Source organism: Octopus bimaculoides, chromosome Z (assembly GCF_046866305.1).
Source record: "Octopus bimaculoides isolate indiv1 chromosome Z, ASM4686630v1, whole genome shotgun sequence".
In the NCBI taxonomy this organism is placed as follows: Eukaryota; Metazoa; Mollusca; class Cephalopoda; order Octopoda; family Octopodidae; genus Octopus; species Octopus bimaculoides.
Window position 1 is genome coordinate 2,501,091 of NC_142944.1, and position 12,969 is coordinate 2,514,059.

The window sequence follows — 12,969 nt, forward strand, 5'->3', positions numbered from 1 at the left end:
ACTGTTATTTTATATTTACTGTTAGTTTAAGGAATCACATAAACCATTTAACCCTTTAGCATTTAAACAGGCCATTTACCACTCAGATATTCTACTTGTTTTATGTTCAAAACGGTCAGATCCAGCATCTCACACCCACCCTACAATGTCATTCTAAAAATAAACAATCACATTTTCGAAATCTCTAAGCTACAGATAATGCATGACTAATTCAAATCAATAGGAATAAATAAGCATTACATTCGATAGAGATAATCTGAATGCTGACGGATTAATGAAAGTGTAGATTATAAAAAAAATAATAGCTAGATGGGGTAAAATAAATATCAGAGAAAACTCACTTTAGCAAAGCTCTTTCTTCCTGAAAACTTGTCGATAATCCATTATGTTTATTTTCCTCATTTCTTAAAGATATAGAATTGCATTTATTTTCTGAAGATTCAATAAAAGCTTGGTTTTGTTTACGCTCCATTCCTGCTTGCACTGGAGTAGGTTTAATTCGTCGAGACGGTTTCATACAATTATGGCTAAATACAAAAATGTTTCATAATTTATTGCAAAGATGATGATGATGAATTACGTGTTCATCTTTCTTTTTAAACTTTATTCAAGTTTAATTTAATTGTTGTTTAATAATAATCAAAGATTACATAATATATAAATAGCCCAACATTCAGATTCATGGAATCCAACTTCAAAAAATCACAATGGAATCAAAATAAAAATATTAAAGAATTATAAGAAATTAAATTAAAAAACTTACTATTTATTAACAGCTTGATCTAAAAAAGGTGCTAAAACTTGATTTCTTGGATATCCGGAGCTTTCCAATTTGTGTTTTTGGTTTTGGCATTTTTTATCAGTATGTTGTGTTTTCCAGTTACGCTTTTTCTGATTGGACAATTTGCAAGATGAACATGACGATGAATCTTTCTCAATATTGACTGAATTAATGTGAACTTCTTTGTTGTTGTCCACTGCTGTTTCAATAGGGTAAAACATCTTTTTATTTGGAACTTTCTTTGAACGTTTACGGATTGCTAAATTTTCAACAGTAGTCAAGGTTGTATTTGAAAGACATGATTTCACACTTGTCACCAAATGATCAGATGATGTTTCTGCATTTAATTTTGGGAAATTTTCTGCATAATTATCTGAATTTCTGCAAAAATCTGAATTTGGAAATAACTGAGTTCTTGTGCAAGATGACCTTGACCTTTTTGAAGTAGCCACAGGTGTGCTGGAATCACATTTCGAAGGTGAAGGGCTTACTGATTTAGAGTTATGGAGCAAGTGAAAAGTTTGATCTCTTAAATAGTTCAGAAAGTATGGGATAAATTCCTTTTTTTCATATTGAAGATTAATAAGAATTTCAGGTAAAAGAGGCTAAAATAAAAAAATAAAAATTAATGATAAAACAGTATATTTTTAAACATTTAATTAAAAATTAACAACTTTTACTTGAGAGTCCTGCCAAAAAAACAAAGACTTATTACCTTGTCTACATGGAATTCAAATGCACTTAAGAAATCAAGATGCTGTTCTTCTAACCAACTCCCTTTTGGTGACCAAGTAAGGAATTATTTTATTTCACTGGTTTTCACAAGTTCACAGACCCATAAGGGAGAATGCAAACAATGTCAGTTTTGTAGGATACATGGAACCGTGTCCTGTTACATGAGATGACAGGGAATCGACATTCACACAAACCATCCAAACTATGCCAGCATGGAGGAAAATGGACATTAAATGATGATGGCCGATATGCATGCACACACACAAAAGCATGGCTGTTGGGTTAAGAAGTTCACTTCCGAACCAAATGATTTCAACTTCAGTCCCATTGAGCAAGTATTTTCTACTCTAGCCCCAGGCTGAGCAAAACTTTGTGAAACCCATATTGTGTATATATATAAATATATATATATATATATATATATATATATATATATATACACACACACACACACATGTATATGCATGTGTGTTTGTCTCTTTCTATCACACACACACACAAAAGAGACCTGTTTTCAGTTCCTGTTTGACCAATTCCAGTCACAAAGCAGTGGTTAGCCAAAGGGTAAATGGTAGAAGATATCTGTACCTAATACAGAAAACAAAGATAATTAATTAAGGAATTCTATAAATATGATATATAAGTAAATATTCTTAGCATTGCTCTGAAACACTTTTGGTACTTAACCATTAGAGAAAACAAATGAAGCAACAAACTACATGCTGTAGAATTTGTTCTTGATTAGAGATATACAAGTGAAACTACGAGCCAAGAAGTGAGCCGCTACATGTATTTTTCAATAGCTAGAAATAACAGCAAAATCTTCCTTAAAGCACACACTACAACCTTAGAAAAGAATACATTGAAAATGGGGCCATGTGTGTACTGTTTGAGAAAAAGTACAGGATGATCATGCTTAAAATGTCTTTGACCATAGTTCTGTTCAATTAATGGTTCTAAACAAGCAGAAATAACAAACGAAATTTGGGTCTTACTTCATTTGATGCAGTTATAACTATAAATGTTCTACCCTTCAGACACTTCTAAGTGTTGAATTTGCAATTAGTACATGAGGAAAATAATTTAATACACCTTAGAGTATATTAATTAGACAATTCTATATTTAAAAAATAATAATTGCAGCCTTGTGTCAAAATAATTTTCGAGTCATATCACTGAGAGAAAACAACAATCTTTTGCTTTGATGTTGTTCTTTTTTATTCCAGATAATACCTGACAGAACAGATCCTATGATCCAGCTGCAATCATGCTGCCTTACAGCATCATCTTTATTATCACTTAAAGTGTATGCTGGAGCTAGAGCAGTTTTCAAACTCATCCTAATTGGCTGGAGCACTCCATCAGTTACAATGACGAGCGTTCCAGTTGAATCAAACAATGGAACAGTCTACTTGTAAAATTAACATGCAAATGGCCAAGTACTCCACAGATATGTGTACTCTTAACATGACACAGAATGTGACATGGCTGGCCCTTTACACATTTTTGCTAGCTGAGTGGACTAGATGAAACTGACAAACTCCACAACATTGGGGCCAATATGGAGAGTGGGAAGGTCCAGGCCATCTCCAACATGCATCAGCTTGATCTTCATCCAACTCACCTGAAGGCCAAGCTTTGTTGATTTTTCTCTGTATATGGTCAGCTGGACAATTGAGTAACTGAATAAGGTGGTATCATCCACATATTCCAGGTGGGTAAGGTGGTAGTACCCAAAGGTAACACAAGAGACTCGCTCACAGACTTTGGTCATCGGATAATCGATTACACAGTTAAAGAGGTCAGGGGCTGCCACACAACCCTGTCTGATTCCGCTGTTGACAAGGAACCAGTAAGAGTCCTTGTTAACCTGCACACAGCCCTTGGCACAGCTATAGAGCCATTGGAACAGGGCTGTGACCTTAGGATGTGCACTGATAAGCTTGAGAATTTTTGCAGAGGGATGCATGGTTGACCATGTCGAATGCCACCTTGAGGTCAACAAAGGCAATGTAGAGGTAGTAATCTTTCAATAATGAGACAAAGGATAAAAATATGGTCAGTGGTAGAGAAATTTGGCATGAATCCAGCTTACTGTGGGTGGCATCATGGAGTTTGTCAGCTCCTTCATCTACCTGGGCTCCACAGTCATCAACAATGAAGATCTGACACGAGAGATCAACTGCAGATGTAGTCTGGCTACCAGGATCATGTATTCCTATCGAAACCCCTTTGGCAACATTGCTCTATCTCCGGAGAGACAAAGTCCTGCATCTACAGTGTATTGGTCCTCTCCATTCTCCTCTATGGAACAGAAACATGGCTTCAATAGCTGAGTCCTGAGAACCATTGAGAACATTCAGTGGTACTGTCATGTTTCCAACTAAGAACTGTGTGTATGCATGCATCAGCCCACAGCCTCCCACCTCATAGCTATCTGTTGCATGCTCTAGTACAGACATGTATTGGGTCAGCCCATAAATAATAATCATCATCATCGTTTAACGTCTGCTTTCCATGCTAGCATGGGTTGGACGATTTGACTGAGGACTGGTGAAACCAGATGGCAACACCAGGCTCCAATCTGATCTGGCAGAGTTTCAACAGCTGGATGCCCTTCCTAACGCCAACCACTCAGAGAGTGTAGTGGGTGCTTTTATGTGCCACCGGCACGAAGGCCAGTCAGGCGGTACTGGCAACGGCCATGCTCAAAATGGTGTATTTTACGTGCCACCTGCACAGGAGCCAGTCCAGCGGCACTGGCAACGATCTCGCTCGAATGTCTTTACACGTGCCACCGGCACAAGTGCCAGGAACGCGTTGCTGGTAACGATCATGCTCAAATGGTGCTATTTATGTGCCAGACAGCTGCTCTAGCAACGATCACACTCAAATGGTGCTCTTAGCGCTCCACTGGTACAGGTGCCATCACCATGAACTAAAGTTGGAGGGGGATGGGATAAACTACATGCATCAACTTGCTATAAAAGCAGGTAGTGATTTTACCTTGTACTTATTCTTAGTGCAAGTTTTGAGGAGTGCAGTTCAATTTTAACATTTATTTTTTCAAAGCTATAAGGAAAGTGACAAAGGAGCATATTCGTCATATTTTTCTTTATGAATTCAATAAAGGTAACAACACAATGGAAAGTGCGAAGAATATTAATGCAGTATATGGGGGTCAGACAATAAGTGTAAGCCAGTGTCAATGGTGGATCCAGAAATTCTGAACCAGAAACAACAGTCTAGAAGACGAGCCTCATCCTGGAAGATCTGTAGAGCTCAATGAGGACGTCCAGCAAACCCTGGTGGAACAAAATCCCATCATAACTGTTGAGAAACAGAGAAGCTTGGATTTGGTCATTCAACTGTTCATCAACACCTGCATGCCACCGGAAAAGTCAGCAAATTGGGTCAATGGGTTCTTCACAAATTTTCCAAGTCTAATCGTGCGCAGAGAGTGAGTAGGTACTCTTCTTTGTTGCCACGTCTCACGAATGAACCATTTTTGGACTGAATAATGACTGGTGACAAGAAATGGGTCCTCTATAAAAATGTCAAGCACTGAAGACAGTGGGTAGGGAAAGGAGAAACACCAGCATCCCAGGCTAAAGAAGGTCTTCACCCACGTAAGGTGTTGTTATCTGTTTGGTGAGATATGAAAGGTTTAGTCCACTTTCAACTTTTAAACCCAAACCAAATGATAATAAAAGAGACCTACTGGGAGTTGCCTGAGCGGCTTAAGTTTGTGCTAGAAGCAAAATGACCATCTTTGGTTTCAAGCCAAAAGGTATTCTTCCATCAGGATAATACTCAGCCACATACAGCAAGGATGACATTCCAAAGGTCGGAACAATTTGAATGGGAATTGATGCCCCACCCACCATATTCACTGAACATTGCCCCATCTAATTATCATTTATTCCAGTAAAATACATGGCAGTGAAACATGGGCCGTGACTGCTGAGGACATGCGTAGGCTCACAAGGAATGAAGCCAGTATGCTCTGATGGATGTATAATGTCAGTGTGCATACTAGACAGAGTGTAAGTACCTTGAGAGAAAAGTTAGACCTAAGAAGCATCAGTTGTGGTGTGCAAGAGAGACGATTGCGCTGGTATGGACATGTGGCAAGAATGGATGAGGACAGCTGTGTGAAAAAGTGCCACACCCTAGAGGTTGAGGGACCCTGTGGAAGAGGTAGACCCAGGAAGACATGGGACGAGGTGGTGAAGCACGACCTTCGAACTTTAGGCCTCACCGAGGCAATGACTAGTGACCGGGACCTTTGGAAATATGCAGTGCATGAGAAGACCCAGCAAGGCAAGTGAGAGCATAATCTGTGGCCTCTGCCAGAAGTGTAGCCAGCTCACTTATTTGTATCTTTACTTCATTGGACACTAAAAACTCTGGTTGCGAAGACCTGTTGAGGCAAGTGAATTTGAAATCTGAAATCGAAATCAAACCGAATCTGACAACAGGCAGCCATGCGAACCTCTCCTGCATTAGACTCTGCTTGGGCAAGTGAAATCGAAATCGTAATTGAATCATACTCGATGACTGGCACCTGCGCCAGTGGAGCACTGTCTGAGCGTGTTCATTGCCAGAGCAGCTGTCTGGCTTCCGTGCTAGTGGCCCGTACATAGTACCATTTGAGTGTGATCGTTACCAGCATCACCTTACTGGCACTTGTGCCGGTGGTACGTTAGAAAATCATTCGAGCAAGGTCGAACCCTAACCCTAACCCTCGTACTGGTGGCACGTAAAAGCACCCACTACACTCTCGGAGTGGTTGGCGTTAGGAAGGGCATCCAGCTGTAGAAACTCTGCCAAATTAGATTGGAGCCTGGTGTAGCCATCTGGTTTCACCAGTCCTCAGTCAAATCGTCCAACCCATGCCAGCATGGAAAGCGGACGTTAAACGATGATGATGATGATGATGATGATTTGTAAGTTCGTTTTCCACTTTGCTAAACAAAAATCACACCACCAGATTGTGATTATCTAATGGATCAGATTCTAATGATTCAGCTCATTCTTGAGTCAACATTATGGCAGAGCATTTTTCGAACCTATAGTTGACAAAATGATACATGAACCAAATGAATTCTTTGATCATCAGAACTAATGACCTACATTCAAGCTCGGCATCTGGATCAAATGGTCTCCCAGCTGTACTGCATGATGCTGCTTAGAACAAAGTTCCACTTATAAATTACAGATATGGTCACCAACAGACTTCCTCACAGTTTCTTTCTACTGAGACTATCACAAATGAAATTTGCCAAATCTCAGGTTCAATTCCACAGCAATGCTGTGGGATTGAACTCAGGATGTCATGTTAACCATTTGGTTATGATGATGTTCACACACACACTCACACGTGTACATATGCACACATAAACTGCACGTAAATGTGTTTAATCCTTTTAGACATACATTTAGTACATTTGGTGTGCAAAAACTAAATGCAATGCTACATACAACACATATCAACCAACCATGAAATTACCTCCAATTGCATGCAGACCCTGCCCCCTCCCCCTCATCAAGCAGTTGCTGATTCCCTACAATGTGAGGCCCACCATGGAATATTACTTCCATACCTGAAACAATGCTGCTACTATGCACAGACATTCTAAAACATATCTAGATTAGGGCCACACAACTGATTGGCTTAAATCACTCACAGACATGCTCCATCATATGCTGTTCTCTTTATTTTTTATTACTGCTATAATCCCTGTTCCTTGGAGCTGGACAATCATGTATCACTGCCACTCTTCCCCACCTTGTCACTTTTGTGTCCATCATTGCAGATCCCTACATCACTAATTCTAGTCCTTCCATCCCAGAACATTATCTGTCTAGAATCTCCTCCCTTCTCATGTTCTTAACTGCAAGTGTTGTCATCAAGCTCATTAATCTTAGAAAACCTGCAAAGCTCTTGGGCACTGACTTTTCCTTTAAATTCAGCAAGTAAGAACAAAATAAAAATGTCCTTTTGAGTATACACTCTGCCATGGGTAAGAATTCTATGCTTGTCACAGCATCAAAATATAAAAGCAAATTCTGTTATACTGATCCAACTAACCAATAACAATCAAATAAAACTTTGAAGCACCTCAAAGTCAGACATTTAAGATCTGGATTTTGGTCATTTTGAAGAAAAAGAAATGCAAAACTCAGAGTATCAATTATAGGTCTATCTCTCTGATTTCACACATCAGCAAAGTCATGGAACAAATAGTCAGAGGGAAACTAATTGCATTCCTAAAAGAAAACGGCTTGTTGAGTAATACCCAGTATGGTTTTTGACCAGGTAGGAGCTGCCTGACACAGCTCCTACAGTCTTAAGTGGTATCAAGAAGAGCATTCATACTGTTTCTGTTCAGTTGTTTAATTCCAGGTTGGATATAGCCCTCAGACCAGCTGAGACTAGGAAAATAGAATTTCCTGCTAAAAGTACATTGGTCTGCAAGCTGGCCTCATGTGAGGTTTGGCTAATGAGTAACAAATCATCTTTGAAGTGATCTCCGTGGTTAGCTGCATCAGGAAGACGTTAGATAATGCCCATGATCAAATTAAGGCCAATCACTCACTGTATTATTAGTGTATCACTCACTGTATTGGAGTGGGAGAGGAAAATATTTATGGCCAGGTCTTCTTGGATGAAGATCGCTATTTCTCCTTGTTTCTGTATTGTGGTCAGTTCTGAGTAGTACATAACCTGACATATGTACCTCCACATCCAATATATCTGGGTCAGGTGCGTTCCACTTAGTGCTACACACACTGTCTCTTCTCGCTGTGCAAGTTCTCTAAGATATGATACTTTTTGTTCAATTTGTGAAGTATGAAAGACCTTGTACATTTAGCATTATTATTGAGTTGAGTTTGTTGGTTAATGACAGCAATGGTGTGGTTGTGCACTGGAGTAATAGCAGTGGTTGGTACTGTATGAGAGCTACAAGTTTGTTTTTTTTAAATTTATTTTGCCAGATTCATCAAGGCTAAAAAAAGAATTATCTCTCTTTGGGAGGGGTTGTTGTCTGCAGTTGGTATGTTTGCACTGTTAAATATAGTTGTAGTTATATGGTCTGCAGCTGTTGGTTTTATTACTGTACCCAGTAGATATCTGGGTGACTTCTGGGTTTTGATGAAAGTATGGGGGCCAACACTGCTACTGCAAGGGATGTTTCTACTGTGGATTTTCTAGTGGTTTGGTGACATGCTTTTACTAGTGCACCAAGTCCCTGGAAGATGAGTGAAGGGACAGTCATACATCAGACACAATCTTTTGTGTTGAGAATAGCAACAGATTTTCGGATTCCAGGTTACATGTGCAGATGTTGTTGAGTGAGATTTAGTATTTAGTGGTGGTGCTGGTGGTGTTGTAAGATGTGTGGTTTGGCGTTGGCTGGTTTTGCTTGTACGAACTGTGTCTTGTCCCAGGTAAATGGGAGCATATTGGGAGAATAGCAGCATATTTCGGAGTTTTGTGTTTACAGTTGGCAGATTTATCATGGAGCTGTCATGTATACATTCAGATTGAGGTGAACAGTGGTGGTGAGGGAGTGATTCTTCACTAATTGGAATAGAAGTAGAATAGGATGATGATGGTGGTGATGGGTCTCTTGTGTCATTCTGAGAAGAATCTGAGTGACCTGACTATGGAGTAGAGCTAGAGACTGTGTTGTTTAATAGATCATCAATTGTTCTAGTATATATATAATTTTCTAACGTTGACGATGCTTTAGTTCAGTAATATATCTTTCTAGGGATTGTGTGTGAGGGGGAAGGTTCCTTTTATTTATTTTAGTTCCTTGTTCATATTTTCTAAGCCTGGGAAAGGTAAGTAGGGGTGCAATATTGAATTTTGTACCCTGAAAATTTTTAGGGGGTGCACTTGCACCCCCTACACCCGGACCCTTGTACACATATTGCACACACACACACACAAGCGAGAAAAGTTGTTCAGGTTGATCTTATTTAAAAATCATTCACTTGACAATAAACTTGTTTATAAAGCATGTTGAGAATGTAAAACAACTTTGGCATAACTACAGAGTTCTACCCCCCAGACTTTGGAAGGTCATAACTTTCAGAAAAATGAATATTTTTTAATGAAATTTTCTATGCATATTGTATTTATTATGTAGATTCCGAATATACAAAAATTTTCGGTGAAAGTGTTTTGGAATGGAGGTGGGGAACAATTTTCGGAAATTCCAACAGAGTCCATTTAAATTCTTCTTAACTTCCATGACCTCCCAAAGTCTGGGGGGTAAAACCCTGTAGTTATGCTACAACTTTGAGTGATATTTTAAAGACTTTTTCTTCTTCGTTTCTTCGAGTCCGTATTTATGTCTTTTTTCAATATCACATGTTGAGTTTTAGGCGAAGGTAAAGAATACGTACACCACCCGTTTTTGGCGAAACAAAAACCCTAATCCTAAACATCGGATGTACATATTCTTTACTTTCGCCGAGTTTTAAAATATCTCAAATAAAAAAAAAAGTTTAAAAATATATTGTAATGTGTGTAGTTTTTGGTAATGAACATTTTCTAAGTTAATCTTGTCTTGTTTTTGTCTGTAAAATGCTGAATTTTTACGAAACTCCTAACCGTTAATAAAATAATTTTCATCGCAAAACAGTCTTTCATTTTTTTAAAAAATATAAATATTACTGAATCATTATAAGTAATTATTTCTCCAAAATAAAAATTGAATAAACTTTTCTCTCCGAGGGAAACGTGTGACTGTTAATAAAGTCGTGGTTGGCATGTTTGGATTTATTCAAATGTAAACACGAATTGGATCGCCGGTTTAATTTCATAAACAAATCAGTTTCAAGAACAAATGCCGGTTTGGAATAATGAATCGATAATAAAGGGTATACTATACAGTATGATGTTGAGGAGGAACTGTATTTAAATTAAAGAAAATTTTAATCTCCATTTTAATATAAATATATATTTATATTTAGAGAAGAGAGTTCGGTGTAGAAATATACCGTTAAGGATTGACATAAAACCGTAATGAAATCGTTTCAAAGGCGGGTAGAAAGAAGATATAACAAGTGAGAGAGGCATAAAAATAAATGAGGAGGTGAAGTAATTAGTGGTAGGAGTACAGGACGATCAATACCTGATGCGTTTCCATTTTCATCCATTGGATAACTTGCAACGGGACACATTTGCCGTCAAGTAGAGCATCGAGCACAGCGGCCATTTCTCATTCCTGAAATAAAGCGCCACAACTGACACTGAGAGGAAGAAGAAGAAGAAAAAGAAGTAGAAGAAGGGAGAGAAGAAGAAGGGAGGAATAATAAATAAAAAAAAAAAGAAGAGGGAGGACAAGAACATGCCGAAAGATATATACTTATGTGTATATATAAATAAAAGGGAGATTTATTCACATAAATAAAATATTTATCCATAGATAGAGCTGGCTCAAAGTTGATCAACAATAACACATTTGGTTTGTAAAATACTTACAAACATTGTAAAAGAATATATGGTCACTTAGGTAAGACACATGAAAGATTCACCGGTTGATATAAATCATATTTATTAAGATATATGTTCGTTGTGACATTTGTTGTTCGTGCGCAATCACGATCAGTCCGGAAATAAGCGAGGGCAGCCTTAATTCATTACTGCATTATCTTTACCATTGGTATATGTAGAACAATATCATCCAAACTGTCCTTCGGCTATTCGTTGAAATGTGACATGATAATGTTTTGATTGTTATTTCTAGTTGGTTGAGCGACCTCCTAGTCACTTCCTGAACGACTAAGTGCTATGTGATATATTTCTACCTAGTGGAAGACCATCATTTGTAATCCGACATAGTTTATAGTATGAGGGTGTCAAGTAAAAAGGGTTGGGTTTTTTTTTTGTTTGTTTTTTCAGAGACCTTTTGAAAATGATAGGGTTTGGCTTTAGGAGAATTTGACTGCTTTTTTTAGTGGATCGAGTTGCCGAATATAGGCTCCCCAAGTTTTCGGGTGCTCACAACGAAAGCAGACAATATGAATTGGACCTGATTACATATTGCTTCTCTACTTTTATTAGTGGCATGCTTTCCAGTGCAGTGTTCAGAACAATGAGGTTATTGTACAACTGAGATACTTTACCTTCAGCCTTTATCAACATAAACTTCGAGGAACAATATGGCATGCGACAAAACCTCAGTAAAGCTTAAAAACAAATTTATTAACAAGGGAAAATGCTAAAGGCGAATTAGGGTTTTCCTTTATGATAGAATAAATAATAGTTTGAATCAGTTCATTTGCTGGATAATTATAAATCCCGTTATATCAGTAACTGCTTTGATCTACGTAGTTTAATAGTTTATGTTCGCTGTTGCTTTTGTTTTGTGCTTGCATATTTGAATTGATTATGGAGAGTGGTATTTTAGGATGCTTTAGTTGTGCCTAGATGTTCGATATAAATTATGTAGATTTCGTGCAACTTGTTGCCGTAACAAGTTGCACCATTCGTATGTGCGGCGAACGTTTGTCTGAAGATCACAAAGTGCAGACGTGAAAGACATCTCCTGCGGCTTCCTATCTCGGAAAAAGAATCTCTATCGCTAGACTTTATGTGTAATAAAAAAAAAAACAAGTGGAATCGAATAGCAGGTGACGCCAATGGTTCACCATACAGGGCGTTTCGGCGAAATCTTGCGTTCTCAGTGACAGACATTGCTCCAGTCATCTGGGGCCAAGATGGAACCTAGTTCCGACGCATAGAAAACAACTAACAGTATATTTGCTGGGGTATGACGAGCTGAAAAATAGTAGTAATAAAACTTGTGTCCTTATATTAGAAAATCTTTTGTGAGGATTAGGGTTGGAGATAGGGAAACTTTTAGATAATTTCTAGAGTACTTATTTAGTGTAATGCCGTAAAAATGTTTTTTAATGGATAATATGGGGATAATGTATAAGTGGAGGGGAAGGCGTTGGTGAGATATTAACATTTTTAGCCGTAATAAAAAAAAGTATTGGTTTTAAACGTTTTGGTGTTTTTAAGATTTTGTGTTTGCATGAAGAGACAATCATGGACCAAATCCTGAACTGAAAGTCTGGACTAATTAAAAATTATCTGTATATATATGAAAGAGCAATGTTTCACTTTTACTTTGTGAACTTCTACCGAAAGATCACTTCGTGTAGATAAGTCTCAATTTGTGTATCTTGTTACTTTGACAGGATCTCAAGGATCCCTACTAGTCTTTATACATGAAATATTAGACATTGGGAACCTATACAAAACCGGCATAAACCATCTTTTCTTTCTTTCCTTTGGTTTTTCTTTGTATTATCGCTGACCAAATGCAATATTCTTTTCTACTCTAGGCACAACGTTTGAAAATTTGGGGGAGGGAGCCAGTCGATTAGATCGATCCCAGTACGCAACTGGTACTTTATTTATCGAC

The 12,969-nt window shown here is 38.0% G+C and overlaps 1 protein-coding gene across 2 annotated transcripts in view; it reads right to left on the minus strand.

Moving 5' to 3' along the window:
• Nucleotides 1-12,969, minus strand: part of LOC106871184 (codanin-1) — a 65,741-nt gene that overhangs the window by 45,783 nt on the left and 6,989 nt on the right. Inside the window, exons 2-4 of one of the 2 annotated variants that reach the window (XM_089365409.1) lie at nt 10,669-10,761; nt 764-1,386; nt 342-527 (exon numbers count right to left, since the gene is read on the minus strand). In XM_089365409.1, coding sequence (XP_089221535.1) covers nt 342-527; nt 764-1,386; nt 10,669-10,752 — 893 coding nt within the window. In that variant the 5' untranslated portion in view covers nt 10,753-10,761. Of the gene's footprint in view, nt 1-341; nt 528-763; nt 1,387-10,668; nt 10,786-12,969 lie in introns of those variants that run through there. The other variant, XM_089365408.1, reaches the window with a different exon arrangement.